Raw genomic sequence first — 20572 nt, 5'->3', positions numbered from 1 at the left:
ATAGTCATGCCGAACAATCATGATGAAGGACAAGGTTTGTGGGTTATCTTAACAGAAGGTACAAGGTTGCACGCACTAAGCGTAATTATATTGTTCAATCAACACGGGGATGACAATTCCATGCAAGGCAAGCAATCTAATTAAGTATCAGTACTCGAGCATGCTTGTAGTTTATAGTATACTCCTAGATGATTAGGTTTGAATAGTTTTCTCACGTACGCGTATGTACGTGCATGGAGGCATCTCATCCATGAAATAATTCTATTTTATTCGTAAGCAAGCAGAAACGGTCAGTACAGTGATTTTCTAATTGACACGATTTTGCTGAGTTGGCTGGCAATTTGGTTCACCGATCCGCCGATAAACAGCTCGTCGGAATGCGCACGTGTGACGTTGTCTGCAGGGAAAGTTTGACAAAATTATGGGTGATGCCAATTTACAGATTTGGGTCAGATTCAGCGAATTCCAGCTCACGTGGTTTCAGCATGTGCTTAAATGATTAATTTACACTCGTAATCTTATCTGAAATGTCATGAAAGGAGCTGATTACAGCTCATTTCATTTTTAATCATCATACTCAAACTGTCAAACTTATGCAACCTTCAGTAGCGTGGAGCAGGGGGCAGTAACAGTGTGATGTTCAGATGAGATGGCAAGTTAGGAAATGTTCTTATGATAAACACCAACTTAGCATATAATTATATATCATGCTGCCGCCCTGCAGGTAGCGGGCTGCTCTGCAGACCTCACTGCTTTCGTCAAAATCACACACTGATTAGATGTGAGTAGATATATATCTACTGCAAGACGGCTATGATCTTCCCTGGTAAATTAATTTGACCAGATTAATATTGTAAAGGAGGTGACCAGAGTGAAACCTGCAGAGCCTTGGCTTACGTGTTTGATAGCCTTATTTTTATCCGATACTGCCAAAGATGACATTAGTTTGTTCAGGTGTATCAATCACAATATGTTACTCAGACCAACTCCCATGTACTTAAAAATTTTCTGAATTTTTGACTTGATGCTCAGTTAGATCTCCGTGGCTCATTCTGCCTCTGGTGATTTTAATTGATGATCTCCTTCCCTGAAAAGGACCGGCATTATGACTTGTAATGAGAGGACTGGACAAAACTGGCCACTGAACTGCTTATCAGGTGTTCAGAAAATTCAGAAGTTGTCAAAGTCATCGCCAAGACCAAGTACGGAGTGGATGGTGTTGTGTTCTTTCTTTCTTCTTCTCCCCATGTTCTTAATTTTGATTTCATCACGAGAACAGTCCATTCCATCCGTGTGCCTTGTTACCTGACGATGAGATGGCGAAAGCAGTTCGCAGAGTAGACTTTGAGAAGTTCGTGTTCAAACTTTCAGTGAGACATATTGCCTGAATTCAGTGACAGACACTGTGCAAGTTCCTTCGAGGCAGGCCAGTGGTAATAAGAGACGTACAACAAAGCACTTGGACTAGATCACTCACTCATCAGTTATCACTGTTAACCTCTTCCTTTTGCTGAAAATGGTTAGCAGCCATCAAGTTTTTCTTCACAAATCTTCAGAGAAAGCTGTAGCCTTTGTCACAGGTTTGCCGTCAGGTCAGGAGTTGCTCGGTAGTAGTGAACAATATGAAAATGCAAGGCATAAATAATACTGCTAATAAATTCAGGAGCAGCCATCTGTTCCTGACGTAATTAGCAAAAGTTTTTCTTCAGGTAGGCTGCTGAAATGGAAATATGCGCATCATGAACATCCTGCTGCTGATCAACAGGCGCGACCTGTTGCTACACATGCTTGGGTGATGCCATTAGACAGTGTTTGTTCGGCGGATTTGGACTAGTAATAAACCAGGGTTTAGTTCAGGGATCAAGTTTTTCTAGCTTTGGACGCGAGTCGCTGATTTGATGTTCCATTAATGACTAGCGGCTGTGTTGTTGTACTTGCGTATCATTTCTTGGGCGGTTTTGGCCCATGGATTTCGCACGGATCGTAGTACGAGAGGCCAAGCCGACCACGCGAATACGGCCTAATTTTTCGTCGTCGGCTCCAACGACAGCAGATTCACTGTTGTGGCGGTGTTGCCGTTGCAGTGACACCGCCGGTGATGACGCTCAGTAGATGCATGATGGAACGATGGATATATATATATATATATATATAATCCCTCCGTCCCATTTTAAACGTAGGCTATTAGTTTTCTGGTCCAACTTTAATCGTCTGTCTTATTTAAATCTTTTTTAATGATTAATGTTTTTGTTGTTATTAGATGATAAAATACGAATAGTACTCTACACGTGACTTATGTATTTTTTTTATTTTTTTTAAAAAAAATTAATAAGATGGACGATCAAGATTGAACACGAAAACTCATGATTAACCTTGTAATGGGACGGATGGAGTATACGGGAAGGGATATCTGACGGCTGAACGGATCGGATGTGATCTGTGACTTCAAATTCTCATATGATTTGGCTGTTATATCTAGGCTAATGTTTGACTGATACTAGATTTGGACATTTGGATGTACATCAGGATAACTACAACAGAACAATGTTCGGGGAGAAAAAACATCACCTAGTGCACATGCTCTTGTACGGGAAAAAAACATCTTTTTTCTTTTTTAAAAAATATAAATTATAATTTCACATAGGGGCATCACTTTATATAGATAAATGAGCAAGGATAAATTAAATTTTCACACTTGGAATGAAAGAAACTAAAATCTAGATATAGTTATATCTCTAAGTAAATTTAGAGGGAGCCGTAGATTCGGAAGACAGTTGGTAAGCGTCCAACTAACTACTACTAGTTAGATATTAGTTTTTTACTCCATCTGTTTCATAATGTAAGACTTTTTAGCATTGCTCACATTTATATAGATGCTAATGAATCTATATACGTTTTACAATGTAAGACTTTTTAGCATTACATGCTAATAATATCTAAATTCATTAGCATCTATATGAATATGGACAATGCTAAAAAGTCTTACATTATGAAACGGGGGAAGTATTATATACTCCCTCCATTTATTTTTGATAGGCATATTTCGAAATCTGAAAAATTATTTTTGATAGTCATATTTCAATCCAACAACATATCATCTTAATGACTTACTCGGATTTAATGTGCGACTCTCTATTCTTCCACACAAGATTGGCTACATGGACATCGAGAAATGTAAATATCAATGAATCGCTTGTTTACGAGGAATAACTAGTAGCATGTTTAAATGTGTGATAAGTAAAATTACTTATCCTTAATATATGTGTCAAGATGAAATATAACTATCAAAAATAGATGGAGAGAGTAATAACTATAAATTCTCGTAATCGGGATGAGAATACGTTTGATAGAGCAAGAGATTAATGGAGTATACTTGCAATTAGTATAAGTTCCACAATTCAAACATACCTTATTCATAACCCATCCATTTTAGATTTTACAATTTTTTTTATGGTATCAATTATCAAACTTGGCAGATGCTTAAAACAAACTGGCGCATATGCCTTGAGCTTAAAATTCCAACTCCGTATAGTATCAAGTACAGCAATTTCTATTGTGTGGCGTGCGTCATCCACAGTAGCCGTCGTTGCGTCAGTTCTTTTCATGGCATGATATAAGAAAAAACATATGTGGTCTTTGCCTACCTACATAGATCTCCCCTATTAATACTCCATCGTGTCCGTGTCCTAGAAAAACTTCTGCACACGCAGCCGACGCCCTTCTCTATCTAGCTAAATCTCCATTTTAATTCCTCTCTCTCTCTCTCTCTCTCTCTCTCTCTCTCTATCTCTGTCTTTCTCAAGGAAGAATTAACCATCAAATCAATATATACAATGAGCTTGATCAGCATGATGGAGGCGAACCTGCCGCCGGGGTTCCGGTTCCACCCCAGGGACGAGGAGCTCGTCGTCGACTACCTCTACCACAAGCTCTCCGGCGGCGCCGGCGAGTTCTTCGGCGGCGTGGCCATGGTCGACGTCGACCTCAACAAGTGCGAGCCGTGGGAGCTTCCAGGTACGGATCAGATCATCTCGTGCAAAACTTCAGCTTAATTTTCTTTCGGAAAGGTGATGGCAGATGCATATATTGATTAGCTCCGAGCAGCACGAACTGTGTGTAATTAATTAGCTTTGCACCCTCTGCACCGATCCAATGGTACATGCATAATTGCATAGCAGTCGCATAACCTGAAGAAAGAACTGTGTGATTATTAACATCTGCAGCTTGCACCCATGACCCATCCATCTGCAATATCTGATTTTCTTTTTTCAGAAAGGCTATACAGAACATCCGCAGCCTGCACAATTCAGAAAATGATTTTAGAAAGGCTATTCAGAACATATGCAGCTTTCACGAATTCAGGCAAAAAAAAAAAGAGTGAGAAAATTGGCGTCACCCGGACTCGAACCGGAGACCTTCAGTGTGTTAGACTGACGTGATAACCAACTACACCACGACACCTTTGTGTTACCCAAATTTAGACTAAACTATATATCTTTAAGATATCATCTTGCACGAATTACTAAGAGCACCAGCTGCACCTCTGTAGATCTCGTTTCGATTTTCCTTTAATTTTGAAACAAGTTCCATTTGCACATTTCTTCACGTCACTAGTTGCACTTGACCTATCTGAACTATATGGTTTTTTTTACTTGCCATGAATCGTTAGCATATTTCTTGCACAATCTGATCATCTTCCCTGCACGCGCACGCGCACGCGCCGCCGGCCGCCGGCGACGAGCAGACGCCGCGCGGGTGGGCGCCACGGAGTGGTACTTCTTCAGTCTGCACGACCGCAAGTACGCCACGGGGCAGCGCACCAACCGCGCCACCCGCTCCGGCTACTGGAAGGCCACCGGCAAGGACCGCGCCATCGTCACCCGCCGCCGCGCCGCCGCCGGCGAAGCCGTCGCCGGCGGCGAGGTGGTCGGGATGAGGAAGACGCTGGTGTTCTACCAAGGGAGAGCCCCCCGGGGCAGCAAGACGGAGTGGGTCATGCACGAGTTCCGCGTGGACGGACATGCCGTTGCCGACCACCCCTCCTCGTCCACCTCCTCCTCCTCATCTAATCTTCTCAAGGTACTATACCACTCGATCTCTGCCACTACATGCCCAGCATTTGTTTTGCGTGATCTCAGCAGTAATTAATTATCGGTGATTAATCACCCAAGCTGGTAAAAAGAGTGAAAAAAAAGAGAGATAAATAATTACTCCCTTGGGTTAAAAAAAACTGACGTTTAGGGTAAGATTTATTCAGTTAAAATTTTGAATTCTAACAATCTAAAAAGTTCATAAACATTTATAAAACTAATAAATTCACACAACACTATCTCCGTACCGAAATATAAATATTTTTAAATGTGAATCTAGATAAGCAAGAAATAATGCTTATATTTTAGGTCAGAGGTACGTACTAGTATTCTTTCGGACACATCTACACACACCAATATTTCCTTTTTAAAACTAAGTATTTGAGAAATGAAGAATGGTTAAAATTTCAAAAATTGATCAGATATTGTCCTGTGCGCCAAATATTAATGATTCTAATGACTAGATTAATTACGTACTGAGATAATACTTATATAAAGTGCGTACTAGGAAGCTTCGTCAGTGTTAGAAGAGTTCTACTCTTGTAAATGCCCATGATTGCACGTCTCTTGGTAAGTGACAGCCAGAGTTAGGATAGTAGTAGCAACATGTTTCTTTCACAGTTTTGTTTTGTTTGGCTCTACAGACTTTAGCCGAATGCTGTTTTTTTTTCCTTTTTCTGAACATTCTGATGTGATAAACTAGTTATGCAACTTGCCAATGATTGTTTCTACTTGACCTAGTCCCATCCAATCATTCCCAAACCTTGTACGTATCACCAATGCTTGCCACTCGAGGTTTGTTCGATTGGCTCCATCGCTGTGCATCATCAGCAACACTAAATTACAATCCTGGATATGTAGGGGAACAATTTGAAAAGGATTTGACTGCTTTTATAGCACAGATTCTTTATTCCAAGTTGTTAGTTGTTCTGTTAAATGATGATTTAAGCACTCAGATTATTGAGGTTTCCACAATATCAAGCATCGTACGAACTGTATATATATCTATCTATCTTTACAAGATAATATAAACTTCATCCCAACCTGAGGTCACCAAATCTTATTTTAAACACGAATGGTAAGTTAAGTACAACTTATTAATCTACTTTGTCTGAATTTTTTTTTGACAAAAAAAAAATGCAGGAGGACTGGGTGCTGTGCAGGGTGTTCTACAAGAGCAGAACAGCCAACCCAAGGCCAGTAGTCTCCGGCGAGGCTGCCGTGTCACTGTCCGGTGAGCTCAGTTTGCCGCCGCCGCCGCCGCCGCCGCTGCCCGTTGCCCCCGCCGTCGTCGACGGCTACACCGGCGGCGGCTACTACGAGCAAGACAGCTCAGCTGGGTATCACCACCACCCCCACCGGCCGCCGACGTCGGCAGCATTGCCGTTCAAGGACCTGACGGACTTCAGGGACCTGCTGAGCAACATGGTGCAAGGCGGCGGCGGCGGCGCCGCCGCCGCCGCCGCGGCGAAGTCGGAGGGGTTCCATCTTGGCTGGAGCGAGGAGGAGTCCTCCGGCTACGTGCAGCAGAGCTCCATGGCGTCGCAGGCGTGGAACCCGTTCTAGCTTAGCTAGAGCTAGAGCTATATATAGCTGATATAAGCTGATCCAGTTCTGAACTTTTTTCAGAAATGGTGATGATATACAAAGGCAAAGTTTGAGGGTGTAGCTTAGACAATGTAAATGTAATATATCTTCGTTGTTTCAGTAATTTTTCCTTTGTTAATTAGCGTGGTTGATTCCTAGTTGTGCTACTGCTAGTTACAGCGTAGTGACAAACAATTTGTAAATGTGGAGATGGCTTGGCTTACACCTTACAGTAACTTTTGAGATATACAAAGGATTGCTCCATTCAGTTCATTGGTTGCTAAAGAAGAGAAATAGGATTCGTTACTCATCTTCCAATGATCCTCTTAGCAAAAGTGGTGCAATTAGATATCTGTTTTGGATGCTTTGTTTTGTTCAACATTTGCTTTATTATGGGCTGCAAGTTTTATTAGCATGCATTGTGATGGTCCAGTGAAGTCCAATTATGGCCCATAATCAAGGCAGGCCCATCACAGCCTGCCTAGATGAATATCTGTCTGAAGTCTGAACATATGATCCTCTTGTGATTTTTCATCAGAAGTTGATGTACTGCACTTGTTGGATTCCTCCCCATTACGGCATCACGGACATCTGCAGTAGTTGATGACACTTGATGGTAAGGCAGTTTTGTACCGGAGTGACCAGACTCTGATATGTCAAGAGCAGACATAATGTTTCTATGCCTCAGCGAAGTACTATAGTAATCAACATGGTTCAACCATGCATTCTTAAATGTTAACAACTGATACATGCACCAAATGTTTATAATTGAGCTTATGCTTCTCATCGAAAGAAAAAAAAGAAGGAGAAGAGCAGGAGGGGATGATTCACAACATACCTGATACTAGTTGCTAATAGATTACGGTTCACTACTTTTCAGAGACAAAAATGCTCTAGTTGAAATGATTGCCACAGGGTGTGGCTTTGCTAGCTGTTGCCCTTGTCAGAGAACATTCTTCATGGAAGTATCATAGTGTTGTGTCTTTAGGTAGATGAATAAATAAAATAGATTGATAAATGCAGAAAGCTTTGGTAAAGTGATTAGCAGCAAGCTAGGCCATGTTCCAAAATCCAAACGGCCTCAAAAATAAAAGCAATGGTTTGCTTCCTCTGGGCGGCCAGATGAAGAGGGACCCAAGTGTTAGAGCATCTTTTGCTCATAGCCCTCACATGGATTGCCCCCCATGCCGGAGATTACAGAGGATTAAAGGGAACATTTGTGACTGTTTAATATAATAGTGATCATACTAAGCACTGGTGTCCCAACTAGTACAAATGTTGCAAACTTCTTTCAGAGACCTGTCCCAATTAATCCAGCATCTGGTGTTAAGTCACCACACTTCTTTTCAGGGAGTCTGATTGATCCAACATCTTGTGTTATGTAACTCTTGGGATGCTAAACCTAAAAAAATCAAATGATAGAAGAGATGATTAAAGAAGGGGTAGGAGTACTTTGCTAGTTCTACATGGATGACAGATTTCAGTAGGTTTGGTATAGTTTGATTGATGAGCAGGTAATAAAGACATGCATGTCCTGCAGAGCTAGATTCTTTTTCCCCTTTGTCTTTGGCAAGGGTAGTTGCAACAAGCTAGTAAGCCAAACTGCCAAGACAGTCGACAGAGACTAATTGATCTCTAGCTGGATTATTACTGTGGCATGTCGAGTAACTAACCAACTTGTGAGCAACTTCTTGATTGATTTTGATTTTGGAATTTAGACCTTCTCTTGATCTGATCTGAACTTATGGTCGCATTTACTTCTTTATGTTTTCTCTTAACGAAAACGTATAGGGGCTTACTTACGTATCTCTGTTGTAATAATAAGATAGAAAAAAGAATTAGTCCGCAATTCGGATTAGTTCAACTAAACAACTATGTATATCATCTACATAATGTACATCTTTATTGCCTGTCTCCTGCATCACGTTTTTCTGGTAAATGTATCAATCAAGTTTCAATGAAATATGTCGGCTGACATTACATGATCTCATTTAAGAAACAGTTTACTGGACCGACGGAAACTGAACAAAAAAGTTCAAAATGAAACCTAAATCTTCTTCAATGATCCGATTAAAAAAAAGCAGATTTTCTGTGTGTTTGCTAGTGAACGTGTCGTTCATCTGATCTACCAAAGTTTCATGTGCGATTCTCATCTATAGTCAGAGGAGAGATATCGTGGTTTCATTACGAATATCCCAACTAATTAGAATGTTTGTCCTCTGCATGCTATGCAGCTCACATTCTAAATAGGCATGGTACGATCACCTCTTTGTCATATCTTTCAATCATTCGACCATTAACAGGGGGCACAACACGAGAGCTTTTGTAAATCGAAACCAGGACATGCTCCAAATCAAACAAGGGATACGGAAATGTAAAGAAATGGAGCAATTATAAACACCGGCGGATTTACGGGCTCTAAAACTCTTGATAAATTTCACTATAGAAAATTACGACTTCGTGGTTTTAACTGTAGGACAAAGTACAAACTCACTTTTAAAGGTTGTTATTTGCTAGCACTCATAAAAATAATGTATTCATACCGACAAGATAACAAGGCCCGATATTTTACACGTTGAGACTCCGCCGCACCGTCCTCGACCAACCTCATCGCCGGGATGCAAGGCTGAACTTCGCTGTTTGGTTCGTGTGGATCTGACCTAAGGGTCCACGCAGTCTTCACCTCTTGGCTGCTGTGGAAGAGGCAATTCTCGCCACCGTCGAACTACACACCCAGATTTGCCTCGTCGGCGTGTTGGAGACTAGTTTGGTTCGCATTTGTTCGAGCCAAACCAGCTCAATATGATCCGGACCTGCACGCAAGGGCAGTTTAGTCACTCCGCGTAAAATATCGGGCCCACGTTGTCTCATCAGCATGAATACATATTTTAATGAGCACAATTTTTATTGATAAATAACCATGTTTAGAGAGTGTTTTTTCTCAAAACCAAGTTTGTGTGGGGTCCTACAATTAAAACTTCGAATACACGATATCCTGTAGTAAAATTTGCCAATTTTTTCATGTTCTGCCATTGTTTTAATCGAACTCAACTTACTTATGTCTAAATATTTTTAAAAAAGTTTAGCAGTATGATACTTAGTTGAAGGTGAGGGGAGGATGGGTTAGTTAGTGACATGGAAAACGAAGCGCCCGATTAGAGCATATTAACTATTATAAATTTAAAATATTTTTTATTAAAAATCTTCTATATATTTTTCTAGTGAAGCACACCGCTTAGCCATTCAGAAAATATGCTCACGATGAATCAGGAAGTAGCTAATCTACATAGAATTCCCTAAATCTAGTCGCACAATTAGTTATATGAATTCTTGAGTTAATAATCTGATATGACAAGCAATGAATACTTAGAAAAATAACAACACCCTAATCCTTTTAAGATAAGATAAGTAGTGACTACAACAAGAGCAATAAGAGTTGGCACCGCCCGGTGACCGCCGCGGCGGTGGTATTGGCGACATGTTCATCTACTACACCTCATTATATACCATTAGTTTTAGAATGTTTCATTTCGTAGCTCTCTACATTGCTCTATTATTAAAAAACACATATATTATTTGCACAAGTTTTCCATGGGAAAATCAGATTGGTCTTAGCCGCTGTGGTGCAAACCTGAAACTAGGCAGGTCCACCGTCCACGCCTCCACTAGAGCCATTTCAGCTGCGCTGCTGATTGCTGAAGCAGTGAAGCTGACCTATGCACACCGGTTTGCCTCGTATTCTCTCTTCTCGGATCCGGTTCACCCCCGCCCGTTAACCCGAAATCACCCGAATATATAGCGAACTTTCCGTGACACAGTGGAGTTAACCACCACTCCGCTAACCAACCTCACGAGCTGAGCTTAATTGATGCGCCATCGCCGCCGGCAATGGCCGCCGCCGCAGTGAAGTCGCCGGAGCCGCCGTTCGCGTTCCGCCCCGCCCGTCCCCCGCTCCCGCCGCTGCTGGACGACGAGGAGGATGGCGAGTTCGAATTCAGCGTCCCCGCGGCCGCCGCCGTGCTGTCCGCCGCCGACGAGCTGTTCTCCGGCGGGAGGCTCGTGCCGATGCTCCCCCTGCCACCGCGTCGTCCCCCTTCTTCTTCTTCCCCGCCGTGCTCGCCCCCGCCGTGCCTGGAGGTTCCCCCCTCCGAGCCGGCGTCCCCTCGCGCCCCGCGGTGTGGTGGGCATCGGTGGCGCGATCTGCTCACGCTCGTGTCGAAGAGGACGAGCGACGGCGAGGCGAAGGATCGGGTGGGTGGGAGTCCGAGGCGGCGGGAGGCGCACGCCCAGCCGCTCCTCTCGCGGGCCTCGTCGTCGTCCTCGTCGGCCTCGTCGTGCGACTCCGGGATCAGGAACGCGCGGCGGCCGCCGCGGACGCGCTCCGCGCCGGTGGCGAGCCTCCTCCACCTCATGTCCAAGAAGCCCGCCGCCGTGGACGCGCCGCCGAAGCGGCGAGACCACCATCACCAGCCGTTCCTGGCCCGCGTCTCGTCGTCGTCGTCGTCCTCGGCCTCCTCCTCCTCCGACTCCGGGAGGAACTCCCGCGCGCCGTGGCACCCGCCCGGCCCCGCGCGGCCGCGTCCGGCGGCGGCCGCCGAGAGCCCGCGGGTGAGCGCGTCCGGGCGCGTGGTGTTCCGCGGCCTGGAGCGCTGCTCGAGCTCGCCGGCGACGGCGGGCATCGGCCCGCGGCGGCCGCGGCCGAGAGGCATGGAGCGGTCGTTCTCGGCCAATGTGCGCGTGGATCCGGTGATCAACGTGTTCGGATTCGGGCATCTGTTCCTGCCATCCTCGCCATCCAAGGAGAAGAAGGCCGACAAGGACAGGGACATCGCCGGCGGCGGCGGTGGCCGGAGGAACAGGCCGGCGAAGCTAGCCATGGTGCTGAGAGATCCGCAAGATTAGGTGGTGGCCATGCTGGAAATAATGCATGATATTCTTCCTGTCTTTGGATTTTTTTTGTAACTTCTTGCTGCTGCTTGATCTAATTCTTCTTTGTCTTTCAGTTGTTGTACACTTGCACTGTAATATACTCTAGATTTAGAACAACAATTTGCAAAATTTCAGAGACACTTCGGTGAATCTGAATTCACTGTTAGCTGTAACTCTGATTAAATGTCCATGTAAAGAAAGGAACTTGATAAAGAACATCCGGTACACCAAAACCCAACCAAAACAAATGACTAAAACGAGTACTGGTACTAAAATGCAATCAAGCTGCAAATAGGATCACAACCACTGGAGAAAATGTGACACCAAAGTTTTGAAATTTCTCCTCGTCCTCGACAGTACGGTAGAACAGGATGCAGTGACTCCTCCTCCCCCTGCTGCTAGAGGGAGAGAAACGAGTTGATTAGCCTCGTGATCTGTGCAGGTTTTGGGGCTCTGTGCTGCTCTGTCCCCACGGTTGCAATTCAAAAAAGATAAAAATATGGTTTGAACAGACCAGTTGTATTTGGATTTATTTGTTTCCAAATCATTTTAAAGTTCACCCGTCGTGTTTTGACACAAACATGAGGATCTCTCGGTACTTGTTGCCGATGCTTTCTTTGGTGCCGGTAGTGACATATTCTTACGAATCTCTGCCTTTTTCTTAAAGCGAAAAATGGGCACACAAGTTCAAGTTGTGTTCTTGTGAGGTGGATCAAGTCCCAGTTGTCACCATCATCCTCGGTTTTTTTTTTTTTTTTTTTTTTTTTTTTTTTTTTTGCGGGGCACCATCATCCTCGTTGATGTTAGCATTATCTCGGATCGGAAGCCAAGCAGAGGCAGCACGACTGGAAACTCATTTTTTCAATCGCCCAAAAGCAGTAGAATACTCATCTACCTAACCAGGATTTGCTGCCGTTGATGGCGACGGCTTACGGCGCCGCTGTCTCGCCGCCACACGCCGGTAAATGTGTTATATGCGCATTAAGAAAAAAATATGAGCGTATTAAGAATTGAACACGGGAGCTACTGAAAACGCTGTGTGCTTTTCTGCTGCCAATGCACTGGAGAAAAATGATGGCGGAGTTGTTGAGCTGACGCGTGTGACCCGAGAGAACGGAAGTGAAAACCGCAACGGCCGCCGGCAACAACAACTACTCCCGTATTGGCAGCAACAGCAACGCGACCTGACGAAACTTTTCAGCTCCACGGAAAGGAAAAGGGATATTTTCCTTTCCTTATTTTTGGGTGATATCATATGATCTCTCCCCGGTGGTCAACGACTCCGCCCCCGACCGCGTCACATTACAACTCACACGCGACGCTGATGGATGGATCATGGATCACAGCAGCATCAGCCTGATTCAGCGTTGGATCAGCAAGCAGCAAAACCGCTCGCGAGGCCGTGACCACCACCACCACCACCACATGTACGTCCACATGCGCGAATTGGCGATGGAAACGGGACGGCGTCGCGTTGCGGCAACGGAGACCTGCGAGAGACGAGAGACAGAGGGCTAGTTTGGGGGGAGTTTCGCTCAATTTTTAAGAAACTATAGTTGTAGAATGAAAGAGAGACTAGAGAACGGGATCCCGTTAGGACATGATATCTTAAGTGACTCCTTCCTGATACTTGGTACCACCTGATACCGTGGTAGCCTGGTATCGAGCTAGTACCTAGGTATCAGAACTTGTATCTAGATACCAGACGTGATACCCCAAGAGAGAGCGAACGAGATGCCGCCACCGCCCGCCTGGTATCCAGGTAGGGCATGTTAGAGTATATGGTAGTTAGAGTCATATTAGAATATGATTGATTTGCGTGGATTCCTTCTATACCTGTAATCCTTCCTTATTTCCTCTCCATGTACTCCTATATATATCGGCCCCCTAAGACTCAATACAATGTGATCCACGTTAAGCAGTATATCTTTCTTCCTATACTATCCAACATGGTATCAGAGCGGGTGATCTAACGCCGCTCTCACGCTTCCACCACCGCTGCCCCCGGGAGTAGCGCGATCTCCCGGGGATGGCCACTGTTTTCTTTTTCCATTCGTCGTGTCATCGCCGTTTGTCGCACACCCAGAGGATTCGATCTCCTAGTGTTGCGCTATCGTTGTCGTCGTCGTCTTGGAGAGATCAATCTTCATGATCGTTCTTCATCGAGTCGTCATCGTCAAGCAGCTTCAGTAGCACATCGGTTTGGACTCGGCGGCCGCCGCCACGAGCACCTCGTCGAGGTCAGCTCCGATCCAATCTGCTCCACCGCCGCCGCACTATACGTCGTCACTGCCGCGGGCATCGACACCGCTGCCTCACCTCCTGCTCCGGCTGGTTGCGCTGGCTCCGTCGCGTCGTCTCTGTCGGCGCCGCCACCGCCGCACTGTACGTTGTCACCGCCGCTGGCATCGACACCTCTGCCTCACCTCTTGCTCCGGCTGGCTCCGCCGCGCCATCCCCGTCGGCGCCGCCGCCGCCATCCACCGCTGTCTGCCGAGCAGCTGCGCAAGCGCCTCGGCAAGAGCCGGTCTGTGTCCTCCTCCATGGCCGCCGCGTCGTCTCCGTCGCCACCTGCCGCAGTCGACCTCCTCTGCCACTAGCCTCACCGGGGATTGCTGGGATTGGAGGGCCTCGTGGACTCCTTCCTTATATGTAATCCTTCCTTATCTCCTCCCCATGTACTATATATATATATATATATATATATATATATATATATATATATATATATATATATATATATATATATATATATATATATATATATATATATATATATATATATATATATATATATATCCCCCTGAGGCTCAATACAATGTGATCCGCGTTACATAGTATATCTCTCTTCCTACACTATCCAACAGGGCATCTCGGCTTCGCTTGAGGCGGAGAGACGCCACTGGCCGCCGCGACTGCTGCTCACATGGGGCAAGACCACGACGGTGCAGCACGTGGCGGTGCGACACCTAGACCACACCTTCGAGAAGCTTGCGTCACGCACCTCCCGCTCGTGGCGGCAACGCCGCTGGTGGACGTGCTACGCGCGTCGCCCGCCGAGCCGCTCGCGCTCTTCAACCTCGGCCGCCGCCTCCTGCTCCGGCTCCACCGGCGAGGCGCACTCTACTTCCTCTGTCTCTTCCCTCACATGTTCGGCCTCCGCGCCCCGCTCCCGCTCTCCCTCTCGCTCACCGCGCCTGCCACCGAGCTCCTCGCCGTCGCCGCCTCCCCTATGGCGGCGGCCGCCGGCTCCGGCGAGCGGTGGGGCGACAGCGACGGGGAGGGCTGCACCTTGGGTGCCATCTGATTTGGGGGAGGAGAGTGAGGGTAGGAGGAGGGGATCTGGATTAGTATCCGGTGTATAGAATTTCTCTTGTAGAATTCAGAAGATTGGTTTTCCAGTTTCTTCAAATTCTCATTAATTATTTGTTAGAACCTTAAGCTTTCTTAATAGGATCGGTCGATCGGAGTACACTCTGCTGAGACGGCGGGATGGACGCCCCGGTTGATTGGTCCCAATTCGCGTGGAATCTCGCCGCCTCGACGACATGTCACGGCGCCACCACACGACCCGCCACGCCACGGCGCAGTTCGTGTCGCGGAACAGGAGGATGCATCATGCATGGGCCTCGCGCGGCGTGTGGGGGAAGCTGCGAATCTCGCGTGCGGATCGTCGCCTCGTCCTCGTCGGCGGGTGGAAGGATTTCTTGGCGCATGCGGTGACGGCACGCACCCTCTGGCCCAGTAGTACTACCCGTAGGGCCCAAGGTGAAGGCCTGGCTGATAATTGCGCACGTTGCGTGATGGGCCTGGCCTGGCGGGGCTGTCAGGCCGTACAGGCCGAGATTTGCAGGAGCCGCAGGTTTTTTGGCTGGTGTTGCCGCTGCCGGTGCCAGCAAAAGGTTCACGAACCCGGCACAGGTTCACAAAACGTCAAAACCGATGAAATTTCACGAAAAGGTTTATGTGACACAGCAGGGTCTCTGTTTATAAAAACCGGTCGGTATTAACCGGTTTTCGTATGATATTGATAAAAACTCGTCGGTTTTTACCGGCTTTTGGTAAACAGGTGAGGAGAGATTTTTACTTTAAAATCGAAAAGTTAAACCGTGCCCAGCCGCTGTGTGTTCGTGTTTTTATTATGATGATCCTTCTGTAACGCTTTCGGACATTTCTACTATGGAGTACATGTTTCACAGATCTCGCTGCGGCAGCCTGCACGTCCCGGTGGTTGCTTCACGGCAGCAAGAGGATCATTTCGGGTCTGCCTATGATGTCGTTGGAGGAGCTCAAGATCATGAAATGTAGCTAAGTAAGTTGTGTGTTAATAAGAATTCAGAAAAGTTAACACGGGTAAAAATCTGAACGGTTTAGGAACATAAAATTCTGAAGGTACTCCCTAATCAAGATCTATATCTCGATCCTCTCGGGCAGTGTGTGGTGTGTGCCAGCTGATGCTATTGAGGCTCAACCAAACAACTTCAATGTGCAAATGGCAATTCACCAATAGAAAAATATATATTCACACAATCAACCTCTTTATCTTACCATGAACTTTTATAATAGTTTCAACTAGTAAAACAACACAGAAATAATAATATTTACATACACACAAGACAAAATGATTTACATGAAAAAATATCCTCAGTGTGATGAGTAAAAAAACACGAGACCATCGGTCCACTCGAAACACCCGCTATAGTCAATAATGGGTATGAATGAAGTATTGTCTAGAGTGCCTAGAGGCATCATCAAGTTACATAGTACTTGGTATCAACATCAATCATAACAACCAAGAGGTATATCAGCAATAAGTGGAGAAATGGCAGATTCTATCCCATTGGTTCGCAGTTGAGATCTCTCAAACCATATAAGCAAACTGCACAAAAATAAACAAAAATGATGGTCTATGAGTCCCTCCCAAGCCATCCAAAATTCAGTCCAATCGAACACTATTTAATCCATCAAACTGACAATCTACCACAAACCGCATATGTTAACCGCAATTACTCGAGCTAAAAAAAAAACCACCACAATTCGGTGCTCTACTCAACCGATCACTCAAATTAATCAGATTGAAGTGCTCCAAATGAGGACTCACCAAGTTTGGTGTCAATCTGATCACGTTTAACACTTCAATCACTGACTTGATGAAGATCAGATAAGAGCCACTAAGCTATATGAACTACACCACCTCTTCTCCACTCTTCATTTCCTCTCTTGTGTTTTGCTGGTTAGCTTTTCTTCTATGCCTACTGCCGACCCTCCTCTCTCCTAAAGGGAAGTTAGGGTCTTTCTTTCCATCTTTATTAGGAGAGTCAATCTCCACCATTGATAGAGATAAATCAATAGCTCATATGTTTTGGATCTTTGAGCTACAATGGGCCAAGAGCAAAAGCTCCCTACAGAGAGAATTTAGCCCAACAGCCTGTACCAATTGGACTCCATGCAGGTGAAGGCTTTGCCGCACTGCCCAGAGCGACTTGTGGAAACGACAGGAGTCCTCTCAAACAAAAGGAGTAAAAGAAACAACAGTACTAGTCAAAATCGGTCGTTGGCCACTGATCACTCGCTGACTCGGCCTTCAAAATCATGCATGGCGGCTGATGGTGGCGCCGGTCGATCGAGACAAAAACGCATGCGTGGATGCATGGTCATGTCCCCCTCCTCGCATCTTGCAGTTTATTGCATGTCGCGCCCACTCGCGCGCGCCGCCGTCGTGGTGTTCGTCCAGTAATCCGGCCAGCATTTGCGTTCAGACTTCAGCAAGTACTGCCACTTACGTTGATGCTAGACTGCTAGTGCTCTTGATTATTGCTATATTCTCTCATAATCAGATGCTATGATTTGTGATAATGACAGTTTTCTAATCTTTAGTTATAGCCGTGGTCCATGATATTACCTGAGCTGATGATCAGTCAAAAGTATATTCATTTGCTTCTGAAATATGGATAAAGTTGTGAAAGTGGCCTTGCTGGTTGCACAAAAAGCTAACCCGATCTTAAATTTGAATATACCAACAAACAGATTAGCAAGCGAACTTCGTTGAAAACTACTAATAGTTCTTGGATTACCCGGCTCGATCTATATATGTCTTGTTATTTTCCCAAGATCGTTCAAAATTTTCAGCTCGGTCGGTGAAGCCAACAAAAATTCCCCTCGGCAAGTTGGTACTTGGTAGCAGACGACGACTAAGCACCATGAGTCCGAGTCATTGCCCTTGTTTTTAGCTAAGCGTGCGTTGATCTGAGCAGTCCAACAAGTGATACACAGAGTTTTCTTTAGCAAATGAAATCGGTGCATTGCAGTTAGCACACTGCAGTATTCAGATTTCAGTATCAACTCGCCTGCTGTTCTGGAACATCCTTCCCTAACTCTTAGACCAGCAATTCAGAAAGTACTACTTGGAAATCTTGATCTCAATGGCAAGAACAATGAACAAACAGAATTGAGCTTTTACACTCGAACAGACTAACAGAACCTTCAGAAATCACGAATTCTCTGGCCAGTAAAGTGACCCAGGTCTGAACATTTTGGCAGTCGAGAAATTTTACGGTTCTTAAAAGTACCTCAAGATATTTATTTTTTGCATTAAAAATCTTAGTACCTCAGGATATTTAGCATCCGAAGTTACCAAATTTTATAGTAGAAAATATGGTACCTCCTGTACTTTTTGAAATATATGATAAATTGTTCTTGACAATAAGGGCCTGTTCTTGGTATAGTTGTCAAAATTTTAGCAACTTGCCAAAATTTTGGCAGGATTTCTTATATAGTTACCAAAATTTGACATCAAACTAAATGTAGCTAATTTTTTTGCAACTTTACTAAAATTTGGTAAGATTGAAAATTAAATCAAAGTGAACAGGCCCTAAGGCAATCACAGATGCTACAATTATGTCGGCATGGCAACCATATCTCAGAATTTCGATGCAACTAGCCGTAGTAGCCTCTGCTAGTTGACTTGCCCGTAACGTAAAGCCGCATGCATATGGTACGCCCATCTCAATCTTCTCCTGCATATATCGTTCCCGCCAAATTTCAAGTCAAAACCTCTCGCCAAACTGACACCTCTCGTCAACCGCGGACTCTTGACCGAAGTTGACGGCTGATGCAATCTGTTCTCTATGGGTGCGTTCGTTTTGGGGGATTGGGTGAGAAAGAGACATCGTTTTCCACGCACACGCTTCCCAAACTACTAAACGGTGTGTTTTTTGTAAAAATTTTCTATAGGAAAGTTGCTTTAAAAAATCATATTAATCCATTTTTGAAGTTTAACATAGTTAATACTCAATTAATCATACGCTAATGGCTCACCTCGTTTTGCGTATCTTTCTAATCTTTTCTATCTTCTTCTCCTCAAACACAACCTAAATGCATAATGCACTTTGCGAATTGAGATTTGATCATGTGTTTGCGTGTAAAAGGGAGAAAATTTGCGAGCAAAATGGTGCATCGCAATTCGCAAGCCATGCATACGCGTGGTGATGGGCTAGGCTCAGAGGTGGATCTACAATATAAGTGTCGGTGTCAGACTGCTATCTATATATTATAACACAATGATTTAAATATAATTAGCATACTATTATACCGATGGACACGTTATGACACCAACGAATCAATTTTCTGGATCCGCCACTGGCTGGGCTGGCCTTCGCTTGGCCATGTCTGTTTCCTAGCTCGAGAAATTTTACAGTCTTTGAAGCCACTAATATAAATTTTTGATACCTTGTAGTATCAGATGCATCAGGAGATATTCTACGTTAGAAAATATGGTATCTTTTAATATTTTCTCAGTGACTTTAAAATCACTCTACCTCGCTTAGTTGCACGCATCGATTCTTTGCATCTGTCACACATGTGAGATGCCACTCACCGAGATGGCTGCGCCATCTTGTTGCTTCATCCACTAACGCAAGATTTGGGTTCAGACTTCAGCTGAATCTACTGGTTTTGTAGCTTCTTTCTTCTTCTTTTTTTCCTCTCTTTTGCCGGGGCACCCCAAGCAGAGTGCTCCTCGCACTATGAGGTTGCCAATGATGATGACAGTGTTCTTTGATTAGTCCATGCTAACGGCCGAGCGAAACCAACCGAAACTAACTATATTCAACTAAAATCTATTCCTGGCTTTCTGAGTCATGCATGGTATGCTGGAAGTGTATTCAATTACAAGTGGCTGCTTTTTAATTTTTTTAAGGGTATTTTACACACGTCTCTTTTCCATATGGCTAAGATTTCTTTTTCTTTTTTTTTTTGCGGGGACATATGGCTAAGATTTCTGATTAGTGGTGAAGCCAACCTTTCTTAACATTAACCAAAGCATGTGAACTTGCTTCTGTCTTGTTCGTCTTGTGCACGCTGCACAGTCCAAAATCTTCAGCCTGATATCTCCGAAAATTTTATACTGCTGCTCTCTCGGTGATCAACTGATCAAGTACCAAAATGACTCTGAAATGCAGTATTAAATTTTTTTTGTGTGTGTGTCAGTACTAGTATTCTCCATTGTGCAATCTTAATTTTCTTTCTGGCAGATATATGAACATGCTTTAAACCGCTCGTACGAAAGGTTTATTATTGGTCCTGTGTTTGATTAGAACGGTGCCCAAGCTAACATTGCCCTGGGTCCTGGGCAAGTTGGTACGAATCAAAGACCAAGAGTGTCCTTGTTTATACCTAAGCATGCGCTGATCTTAATCCTGATTCCTGAAGAGTCCAAAAAGTGTTCGTCCTATTTAATGGCACAACTGATTGCTGAAAAGAAACCACTTTCAACTGGTACAAGGACAAATTTAACACGGTGGATTCAGAATATACCACTTTCAACAGGTCTACCGTTTTGACCACCCCTTTTGAGCCAGCAAAGGATTTTACAACAGAAGAAAAAAGAAGTCCATTTTACTCTCTTAAATAATTTTATTAGATCACTTAACCTCTAAATTATTTTTTGCTAATTTTACTTCTAAACT

At 44.6% G+C, this 20572-nt stretch overlaps 2 protein-coding genes and 1 non-coding gene across 3 annotated transcripts; 2 read left to right on the top strand and 1 right to left on the bottom strand.

The window, feature by feature from the left end:
* The first annotated feature begins 3709 nt into the window (after nucleotides 1-3709).
* On the top strand, nucleotides 3710-6950 carry LOC127769957 (NAC domain-containing protein 21/22-like). The gene is made up of 3 exons (XM_052295614.1): nucleotides 3710-4014; nucleotides 4745-5079; nucleotides 6234-6950. The coding sequence occupies exons 1-3, from the start codon at nucleotides 3834-3836 to the stop codon at nucleotides 6654-6656; spliced, it is 939 nt and encodes a 312-aa protein (XP_052151574.1). The 5' UTR covers nucleotides 3710-3833; the 3' UTR covers nucleotides 6657-6950.
* TRNAV-AAC (transfer RNA valine (anticodon AAC)) lies at nucleotides 4388-4461 on the bottom strand. The gene has a single exon. It is a non-coding gene; the product is annotated as a tRNA-Val (tRNA).
* A 3532-nt stretch (nucleotides 6951-10482) lies between the features above and the next one.
* Nucleotides 10483-12066, top strand: LOC127771349 (proline-rich receptor-like protein kinase PERK9). The gene has a single exon (XM_052297241.1). The coding sequence runs from the start codon at nucleotides 10566-10568 to the stop codon at nucleotides 11577-11579; it is 1014 nt and encodes a 337-aa protein (XP_052153201.1). The 5' UTR covers nucleotides 10483-10565; the 3' UTR covers nucleotides 11580-12066.
* The last annotated feature ends 8506 nt before the right edge of the window (nucleotides 12067-20572 follow it).

This window comes from Oryza glaberrima, chromosome 4, assembly GCF_000147395.1.
Source record: "Oryza glaberrima chromosome 4, OglaRS2, whole genome shotgun sequence".
NCBI classification, from domain to species: Eukaryota; Viridiplantae; Streptophyta; class Magnoliopsida; order Poales; family Poaceae; genus Oryza; species Oryza glaberrima.
This window is presented reverse-complemented; position numbering and strand designations above follow the sequence as displayed.

Excerpts from the sequence above, each read along its gene's own strand:
- LOC127769957 (XM_052295614.1), top strand. The coding sequence starts at position 3,834 with ATGAGCTTGATCAGCATGATGGAGGCGAACCTGCCGCCGGGGTTCCGG. Across the intron at positions 4,015-4,744 it reads CGAGCCGTGGGAGCTTCCAG|ACGCCGCGCGGGTGGGCGCC; the intron begins GTACGGATCAGA and ends GGCGACGAGCAG. Across the intron at positions 5,080-6,233 it reads CCTCATCTAATCTTCTCAAG|GAGGACTGGGTGCTGTGCAG; the intron begins GTACTATACCAC and ends AAAAAAATGCAG.
- LOC127771349 (XM_052297241.1), top strand. The coding sequence starts at position 10,566 with ATGGCCGCCGCCGCAGTGAAGTCGCCGGAGCCGCCGTTCGCGTTCCGC.